Genomic DNA, 10,951 nt, shown 5'->3' on the forward strand with positions numbered 1-10,951 from the left:
ATAATATATTAGGACCATATTCTAACTTGATGTAAATTATGGAAAATCCAACATGATATCTTAATATTTTTGTTTTATAATCTAAATAATAACTTTTATCAATCACCTCCCTAACTCTCATATATAAACAAATTGGTTATACCCGAGCCAAAGATTTTACCATTTTTAAGGGAATTGAAGATACATGTCTTCTCTATTTCTATTTAAAAAGTTTGTGTGAACATGTCTCTTTGCAAAATTGTAACCCTGAATAAAAACTTATTAGGAGCGAAACTCAAGTCAATAGAGCAATACAATTGTTAGAAAGAGATAAAAATAGGCAATAAAATTGTTAGAAAGAGATAAAAATTGTGACATGCCCCTTCATAATGAAACTTATTAGAACCGTGATTAGAAACAGAACTGGAATCACAATTTGGACAAAACTCTTCTACAACTATTATGCTCTTTGTGCAACTTCAACTTCGCGCCTCTGGTCAATAGAGCAATAAGATTGGTAGAAAGAGATAAAAATAGGCAATATTCAAATTCATTTCACACCTAATTCTTCATTTTCTCAAAAACTTTTTTATCATAATCAAAATTACCTTGACCTCATGTTAAGCACCTTCACATTATGTTCTGATAAAGCATGTTTGAGTGGAACAAAGCTTGGAATATAAGCAATTGCCTCAACTTTAAATTGGCAGAACTTCAAAGATCTCAATCGATTTTGTTTTGGTTCAATGTAAACTAAAGTATCTTCACGAGAGTTAAATATTAGCAATTCCCCATCATTTAAGTACTTAATGGATTATAATGAGCCATAATGTTGAATGGGTTAGAATATATGTGATTAAGGGAAAAAACTTTAGACCCCGCCTTTTTGGTACCATTATCTTTCATTGTCCAAACATGAATAGCACCAGAGTCAAGAACTTTACATATACAGAGTTCTCCCCCTAATACTCCCACATTAATTGTCATATTGATATCGTTGATTCAATGTGGGTAATGAAACTGACCCAAAATGTTCCTTCTCAATGTCAAAAGTAAATAAAGATTATGGCCCCAAATAAGAACGCCAATAAAGAAAACCATTCAAATAAACAGGAGATGACATTGGCATTGACCGGTGAAAAAGCCAATGTTTTTCCATGTATTTGTGCCCAGAATATGTACTTCAGCCATATTGCCACGAGGAGTGCCTCTCTTGGACATTCTTATAATCTTATATTGGTTAGTACTAGGACTAAAACCAAAACCATAACATGAAACAACCGAGCTAAAGTTAATTTTCTTATCATCTCTAAGGTTAATATAAACTCACCTGTAACAGGATTGCAAACAAAAGGAAGTTCTTTATAAGATACACCAGACAAGCAAAGCAAGCTGTTGCATGTAACTATATCAAATAAGTCTGGGACTTCAAATCTGGCTTCAATTCTAACCTCGACATTATTTGGCCGCATAAGATGAACTGTTTTTGACCCGTATATTCGAATTAGAGGATAAATCTCACCTTGATTAAAATGGATCTTTGAAAATTCAGGGTCGGAAACTATATCATTCCAAGTTTTGCAAACAGATTTTAATACAAAAATTCTCACAATAGACAGCCGAAGTAGGATATTTACCAGGATATCCCTTGGGAGATCACAAAATGAAGAACCCGAATATGAGTCTCTTCCTCCCTTATTTTTCTATCTCTCTTTGCATTAGAGTTAGTAGCCAAAGAAATCGTTCCTCTTTTCATGACTATTGTGAAGCTATTAGTGAGAGAAAGCAAATGTCATAAGCACTAATCAGTACACTGAATTTGAAATGCTAAAGAAAACCCTAACTCTTTGGCCTATATCGGAAATGAACCCTCACAAAGCAAAGACTTAATTATATCAAACAGTAAATCAAAATTGTGGGAAAAAACAGTGCAAAAAGAAGAAATTTTACCAGAAAATGGATGGATCGGAAGTTGCGAGTATCTCCCAACTCTGCACTCAATGGTAGAGTGAATGATTTTTTTTTTTAAATAAGGAAGGAGATTGGGTATTCATTTGCATTTAAGTCTTTTCTATTGTTAAAATTACATTTTTCTACTCCTAATTTTTTATTATTTTATTTTATCCATTTTAACTAAATATACATATAATATTTTCTAAAATTAAGTAAATATTGTGAATCTCATATGGGTTTGAGATAATTTTGGTTACAATATGGTTGGGTTTAGGATAGATTCCTAATGGTATGCGATATTTTTTTAAGAATTATAGACAAATTTTATTTTTAATTAAATATACTATAACCGAAAATAAAATTATCTAAGTGTTGATAACAAAATTATCAACAAAAAAGTGATGGTTCAGTTAGCTTGGCTCATTAACAGCATGTGAGCTCGAGCACCACCAGCCGGTATTCCTTCGACTGTTGGGAGCGGGAGGTTATCGCTGCTCTGTGAAGCCAGCAGGGGAGTAGCAGAAGGGTGTACAAGGAGCTCTCCCGCACAGGGCCCCAAATTTAAGAGGGCCCAATTTTTTTTATTATAGAAATCTAAATATATTATTGTTATTAATTATTATATAAAAAATTAACTGGATGTTAACTTATCCAGAAAATTCAGGCTTTAAGTTACATCACATTGTTGCCCCCATTTGGGTCACAAGCTTGAGCTACCAAACTCGGCGATGTAAGTTGTCATGCTTGAAATTAATAAGCTATATAAAGTTGTTGTTTGACAATGTGGGATTTGATTTTGTTGAAAATTTGAGCTTATCACCTTCAACACAAATGCATACAAACCATAATTAATTATGAAACTCTTACATATAAATTACGTTACAGCATGATGTGTCAAATATGACATATAGAGATTTAAATGATAATTTATATCCAATACCTCAGGCCAATTGGATCAATATAGGGGCTGAGCTAAAACAGAATTTCTAAGAGGATTGAATGAGACAGAGACTTAAAACATTGAAGTTAGAAGCTTAAGGAAGAAATTTATATGAGATTGCAATTTGAAATTTCTGTAGTTTTAAGTACTGATGTAGATTCATTTGAATTCTTTACCATCTTGGTTCTTTCAAAACGTTTGCAGTGAAGCGTTAGATATGATCAGTTGTTTGTGAGTTCTTGTAGTTGAATATAAACCCCTTATTTGAATTCCTATGTTTTCATACTCCATTACTAGAAAAATCATTACAAGTTGTTTATGCAACAACTCTGGTAAATTGAGAATTCTAGGATGGTGTCCGTCTAACTAGACAAGCCAATCCGAATTGTGCAAATCCAAAGTTCCTACCGGAGTCCCTTCTTGGTGTACAAATCTACCGGAGTTCTCGTAGGAGAGGAAATGCAGAAAATCTATCCAAGTCAGTTGGGACCTGAGCCTGTTCCATTAACTGTTCTTTATCAAATAACAATTCTATATCGAAATGCCAAGCAACTTGAAACTTTTCGAAATACAAAAGGATGAAAATTAAATCAAACTAAATTAATCATAAAAATATGTTTTATGATTAAGTATCGAATATTGTCCAATAAGCGTTAATTAAATAAAGTATATATATAATTGAAAATCAGAATGAAGTCATGCTCCTCATTTCCCTCATATATAAGAATCGAATCAAAATCAAAACTAGAACTGAAATCATAAGAACCAAAAGCATAATCACGATTAAACCTTTCTTCAACAATATCATTTTCGTTAGCCGCTCAACTAATGAACAGTTGCGAGTGACACTATAAAGATAACATTCAGAAGAACTAAAATCACGATGAGGATGAAACATTTGTTCAGCTATATCAATAATAAAAGTCGGGATAAAACCGTTGTTCAATAATATCAACATCGGTCTCGCTATGCAGCTTCAACTTCGCACACCTAGTCAAGAAAGTAATTGAATGGTTAAAAAAAGATAAAAATATGCAGCATCCAAATTCATATAGCATATAATTCTTTATTTTTCACAAAAAAAAAATGTTCTTGTCATAATCAGCAAAGTCAAAATTACCTCGACTTGACTTTATGCACCTTCGCATTCTGTCCTGATAGAATATGTTTGAGTGAAACAAAGTTTGGAATATAAGCAATTGCTTCAACTTTGGACATGCTATGGACATTCAAATATTTAAATTGATGTTTTATTGGATCCATGTATACTAAAGCTTCTGTAGAAGAGAAAAACATCAGCAGTGCCCCATCATCCAAGTACTTAATTGGTTGAAAACAGCCGTAATGTGGTACTAGATTACAATATATGTAATCGAAGGAGTAAACTTTAGACCACCCCTTATCGGTACTATTATCTTTCATTGTCCAAACATGAATAGCACCATACTCAAGAACTGCAGTTATGCAGAGTTCTCCTCCTAATACCCCAACACTGTCTTGTGCATAAGGATCGTTAATTGCTGGTGATGGCACCGACCCAAAACCTTGCTCCCCAACATCAAAACTAAATATAGATAATGATTGTAAATTAGAAGACCAATAAATAAACCCGTTCAAATAAGTTGTGAATGACTTGGGAATTGACTGGTTGAAAATGTCTATCTCTTTCCATGTTTTTGTACCAAGAATATGGACTTCAGCCTTATTGGAAACATGGATGTCATGATGAAACATTCTGATCACTGTATATTGGTTAGTGGTGGGACTAAAACCGAACCCATAACATATACTAGACGAGCTCAATTCAATCTTATCTGTTGGAAGGTTAATAAACTCACCCATAATTGGATTACAAACAATTGGGCATAGCCATTTATCACATTTATTCAACAAGCAAAGTAACCCATTGCATGAATTAGTGGCTCCATATTGACTATATTTCTCTGGGATTTCAAATTTGGTGTCAATTTTAACCTCAAGATTACAAACACATCCACGCTTAAAAAAGTAATGATCACACATCCCAAGCTTGAGCTCAAAATCATCCTTATCTGGCTGCACAAGATAAACCATTTTCGACCCTTGTCTACACAATGAGGTTTGAATCAGAGGATAAACCTCACCTTGATCAAAACGGACCTTTGCAAATTCGGGGTCTGAAACTATATCATACCATGTTTTGCACACAGATTTGAATATAAAAATCGTCTTAATGGACAATCTAAGTATGATAGTTACCACAATATCCTTGGGAAGATAAGAAAATGAAGGTTGAGTGACTCGGTTAAGGCTAACTTCCCCTATCATTGTTCTATCTCTCTTTGCATTAGAGTTTGTAGTCAGAGAAATCCTTCCACTTTGCATGATTGTTTGTGAAGATATGATACTGAGACAAATTAAATACAACTATCAGCATAATGAATTTAAAACCTTAATTGTTTCGGAAATAAATGATTCAAGTTCAACAAATTACTTGAAACCTAAAATCTTAGTATAAACCAAGATTCATCGTATCCAGCAGTAAATGAATAGCTAATTGAAAATGGGAAGAAAAAACAGCGCAAAGAGAGAAGAAGTTTTACCGGAAATTGATGGCCGGGAGACTCAATTGGAACCTAAAAATTCATAAAGCTTGAGTTCAGCGCTGCTGATTCTAATCGAATTGTTTATAGTCCATCTCCGTTGGTAGGGCGGATATGGTAAAAGCATATAAACAGAATAGCTAAGCAACGAAGGGGTTGTTTGGGTAATTTGTCTTTTTTGTGATGTCTTCTTTTTTTTCCTTTTTCTTTTTAATCAAATGTGATATGGTTTCTACTAGTATATTTTTGGTTCAATAAAGGCAAAAAAACATGATTAGGTTCCACATCTTTCATTTTTTTGGTTTATTAAGCTATTAAACTTTTATTTAGATACATTAAGCTCCCGATTTTTTATTTTGGGTCTCATTAAGCCCTTGATAACTAAAAAGCGTAATTTTTAATATAAAATTCAGTTAACAGACTATTATTCATTGCAGCTACATTCAGAATTTGTATATTTTTACTGTTTGAAAACAGTTTTGGATGTGCAATGTGGCTATAATTCAAACTGTAAAAAATAATTTTTTAACTAATTTTAAATACATATGAAGTTAATAATGTTTTTTTAGCAGAATTATATATTAACAGCTTACTAATTTGATCATCAAGGGCTTAATGAGACCAAAAATAAAAGATCAGTGACATAATGTATCTAAATAAAAGATAAAGAGCTTAATAAACTAAAAAATGAAAGATCAGGGACCTAATCATACTTTTTGTCTTTAATAAATCTCTTGCCCTTTTTTAATTTTAGTTTTATGGAAAGTCCTAATTATTTACATATAATATAAGGCCGGATCAGACTCTGATCATGTTTTATGAAAAATTTGAATCCCAAGGAATTTTCTAGCAATGCTTAGACTTTTAGCTTTCTTTTTTTAAAATAAAATTATAAGCCATTAAGATTGCATATAGAGCCTGTCCTTTGAATTTGGCTTGAAAAATTCATTTGCCGTTTGGAATATTAAAAACTGGGATAAAAATTATGGATTTAGCCTTCACTTATGAAGTGGTACAAATTTAACTTAAACGTTTTCAAACAAGAACAATATTGGCTCTACGTAATAACAATTTAGAAAGAACAGGTTTGTCTAGTATTTAATTTTAACTTCAGACCTTGCTAATATCAATTATTATTATTTATTTTTTAAAATATCAATTATTTCTAAGATATATATTTACTATATTATTAACGAAATTACAAAAATTCAATTAAAATGCGAAAAACTAAATCCGCTAAATATAAGTTTATTACAAATTTTTCTCAAACGGTCTAATATTTTCTATGTTATTAATATATAGTGGAAATAAAATGTCCCTCAACTCTTTTTTTTTTTAATGCAAAGATGATACTTTATTAAGAAAGATTGGAACGGTTACACAGAAAGGGAGGAGGATTGGAAAACCACACCCTACGCAGCTGTTACCTAATGCATGTTTAGCTAATAAATGAGTCGACACATTGGCTGATCGTTTGATGAAGGAGACTGAACATGCCAAAATATGTTATTTACTAGCCAGATGCATCGCATGAAACATAAAGGGCGGTTCGGTGCACTACGCGTCCCCGCTAAGCGATGGTCCAGTGAGGGATCCCATCACAAGGGTCTACTGGGGGCAAGCCTTCCCCTGCCAATTTTTTTGGCAAGAGGCCGCTCCAAAGACTTGAACCCGTGACCTCTCGGTCACACAACAACAACAACATTTACCGTTGCGCTAAGGCTCATCCTTTGAATCGACCATTCTAGACAAAATACGTATTTCTTTTCTTTTGTATGATAGTTGTACAAAAATTGGGAGAAGAAAAATCCATGCACCAAATATCATGAGCTGAATTTGGAAGGTCAGAGGCTAATGCTATGAACTCTATATGTGGCCTATTATAATCGAATTATAGCACCGACATAATTCTACAATCTATGAGGATTTAGAAAGACATTTCTTTCTTAGTGCATTTAAACTACCTACATGCAGAAAGCAAATTCCGAAATACAACAAAAGGAGATGCTGTAAAACAATGAAATTCACTATTAGGTCCGATTGGAAGACAATTTCATGTCAATAATGAAAGCAAAACACTTACCGATTCCTCAAGGAAACGAAACCATTAGGCGTAATCATCCCTCCATCCAGTGAAATTACTCCATCACTTATAAGCGGAAGAGAAAGTAGCATCTCCTCCCTACTTTTGTAAACTTGCAGGCGAGAAAAGAGGCTGTAAATATAAGTCTCTCTGAGGCCATAGACATCGGATACATACAAGAAATTCATGTAATCCACATGGATCATGTTAACAGCGAAACCAATAAATCCAGGTGGGCACTCGCCATTAGGCAATTTTGGCTGTAGAAGAAAGCCTCCTTTGAGGGTCATCATCCACAAATTCACCACAGTCAGGTCTACAAGGGAAAAAAAGTTTGTAATTCAAGTGCTAAATTCCAAACAGCAATAAAGAAAAGAAGGAGATACATCACTACAAGAAAATGTGTTTTTTGTGGGGAAATATTTCCCCACAGAATATCAAAAATTCGCCACTAAAACCTTTTTGTGGCGAAAAAAATTCACCACATGGTCGCCACTGTTAGAATAAGTCTGGCGAAAAATTAATTCATCACAATAGATACACATTTGTGGAGAAATGATAATTCTCCACAATAGACTAGACATATTTTGTGGGGAAAATTTCCCCACTAGTCTTTATACTTTTTGTGGGGGGTAGAGTTTTCACCACAAATAAGAACATTTTTTGTGAGGAAAAATTTCTCACAAATTCTCATTTTTTTTGTGAGGAAATATTTATATCCCAACAAATAATATGTAGTAACTTTTGAGAAAAAATAAAATCCCTTAAAAAATTAAATATCCCCACTATTATATATTTCATTTGATTATTTACTTTATTTAAATATTTATTACTAAATATATATACAGTAAAACCTCTATATAGGAATACACTTGGGACCAGACTATTTGTATAACAATTGGGAGGTTATTCCTAAATAGAGGTTGGTATAACAAAGACTCTCAGCACTTGGGACCAAACTTTTGTATAACAATTGGGAGGTTATTCTAATATAGAGTATTCCTATACAGAGGTTCTACTGTATATTAAGAATAAGAATAAATTTAAATAAATTGTCAAAATAAAATTAACATAGAAGAATAAAACTAATAATTATATATAATTAACAATAAAAATTTAAAATTACATTAGTAATAAAAATTGAATTCATGCGTACAAAATGGACCAAAAAATAATGTCAACCAAGTGAAAAATGTAGTAGTTACAAAAATTGAATACACCTTTACAAAATGTCATATCTAAATATAAGTCAATTACAATTCTTTCTATGTCCGCAAAAATGAACAAAAGTCAGAAACTCATGTTAATACCCAACAGAAAAATGTTGTTCAAGTTGCTGATCAATAAGAAGAGGAGTATCTTTTTGTGGCTTCATGTTTTGTTGCTGAAAATTCAAGTAATAATTGGATATTCATATAGGAGATTGCTTAGCTTACTTAACATAGGGGCAGTCATCACACTTCCATGTTTTGTTGAGTAAAGCATCATTGTAAATCCTGAGTTGGTCCTTGGTCCAGAGATGAAACATGAGTTGTATTGTATACATATTTTTTATTATTGTATATATAAAGGTCGAAATTTATTAACTCCAATAATCCAATATATAGCATATGCTCCATCCCTATCCTTTCTAATTCATTCACCCATTGCAATAACTTTATTTGGTTCAATTCAATTCAATCTTTTCAACTTTTTTTTAGTATTGTATACATTTCTTTTATTATTGTATATATATATATATATATATATATATATGTGTCCCCACCATGATTATTTAACAAAATTTAACTAACTATATCTCAATATTGTTATTTATGGTTTCTTTTTTACTTATAGGTTCATTAGTCTCTTAATAATGCTGATATTGATGTCCTAATCACCTTTTGATGCTCTAAGTTCTCATCCTTAAGGAAGGAAGAAAAAAGGAAAAAAAAGTTAACGTGTGATTTGTCTATTCTTTTTCTATCCTATCAGACTATTGTTCTTGTGTTTATTTGGTCCTAAGTTCGGTTTTTTATTTTCCTTTTTAATCTATTTTAAACTATACTGCTTGATCTAATTGTAATCAGGTATAATTTCCATTATTAGCAATGTATCATAAAATGAACGAGCCATAATAAAAATAAAATTGTATACCAACTAAAATAAATCTTTTTTAGATATAAAGGACTCTGTCAAACGCCCATTAGATTAGTATAAAATTTAGAATCAATTTACTTACAATCTCTTATTATCCTCATCGTGAGGGATGCTTTTCGCCGGCAACATTCTGCAATCGGTGCTAGAATATCCATTTTGTTATTCGGAGTGCTTAAAAAATCCGTTGATGCACTCACATGTTGAAAGAAATTTTCTTGTTGTTTCTTCGCCATTGTTTCTCCTGCACAAAATTACCGAAATTAGAATCATTGGGTTTTCCTCTTTCTTTCCGTTCTCAATCAAATTTTGCTACTATTTTATGTACAATGATGAATTTAGCAACAGGAATCTGAAAGCTTCTTTGTATTCTATTGAGGGCTATTGGAGCACAACTTATGCTCATTCAGCGTTCTAAATGACATGAAAGATGAAGTCTCTCTATTTAGATGGATATAACTACTCCCTCGTTGATTTAACTAAACTTCCTAAAGTTCAAATACAGGCATCTCCAAGGAGCAAATAATGGAGCTTATATATATAGGGAAACCATTTGAATTTAGTCATATAACAGAAGGGTTTTGGAAATTGGTTTGTATCTCAAAATCCTCAGGAACAAAACCTCAAAAGAAAAAATATTTGCAAGATGTACTTAGCATGGAAATGTATTTATTTTTAATTTTTTCTAATCAATGAACTCAACTTGGCATAAAAAGAAAAGAGAAAAAAAAAGGAGTATCAATTTTGCCAAATTCAATTTACATGGGCTCACCTTCTAAGCTTATTGAATGCTTCAGAGCAATATTCAGACTATTATAATTGAATTAAATAAGCAATGAAAACTTCAAAAACAATAAAACTGCAGTAGATCTCTCATAGAGTATAAGCACGAACACGGGTGGAAGAGGGAAACTACACTAAAACTGGGAATAATTGATTTCTTCCCTGAGAGATCCACCCAAACCAAGATGAAAGTGAAAATTAAATTGTCAATCGGAGAAAGATGAGATGGGAAGAAGTGAGATTATAAGCTGAAACCCTAGAGATGAAAATGACACAAATGCCACTATGAAGTCACATGGTTTTGTCTAGTTTTCTTTTTGATTTTGTTTTTTGGGTTAAGGTGCAAAAATACCTCTCAGGAGCAATTTTACCCCTAACGTTTAAAATGGTGCAATTTTACCCCTAACGTTTGTAGCCAAGAGCAATTTTACCCCTAACGTTGATAAATTGGGTCAATTTCAGAAATAATTCATCAAACTGTCTTCTCGGTCATGA

At 32.3% G+C, this 10,951-nt stretch overlaps 1 protein-coding gene across 1 annotated transcript; it reads right to left on the bottom strand.

Annotated features, from left to right (window-relative positions):
- Nucleotides 1-408: 408 nt before the first annotated feature.
- LOC136200503 (uncharacterized) lies at nucleotides 409-10,619 on the bottom strand. The gene is made up of 9 exons (XM_065990878.1): nucleotides 10,446-10,619; nucleotides 9,759-9,917; nucleotides 7,538-7,853; nucleotides 5,455-5,487; nucleotides 3,993-5,258; nucleotides 1,617-1,748; nucleotides 1,310-1,371; nucleotides 588-741; nucleotides 409-472 (listed from the first exon to the last, which is right to left on the bottom strand). The coding sequence occupies exons 2-9, from the start codon at nucleotides 9,907-9,909 to the stop codon at nucleotides 409-411; spliced, it is 2,178 nt and encodes a 725-aa protein (XP_065846950.1). The 5' UTR covers nucleotides 9,910-9,917; nucleotides 10,446-10,619.
- Nucleotides 10,620-10,951: the final 332 nt, after the last annotated feature.

This window comes from Euphorbia lathyris, chromosome 7 (genome assembly GCF_963576675.1).
Source record: "Euphorbia lathyris chromosome 7, ddEupLath1.1, whole genome shotgun sequence".
Taxonomy (NCBI): Eukaryota; Viridiplantae; Streptophyta; class Magnoliopsida; order Malpighiales; family Euphorbiaceae; genus Euphorbia; species Euphorbia lathyris.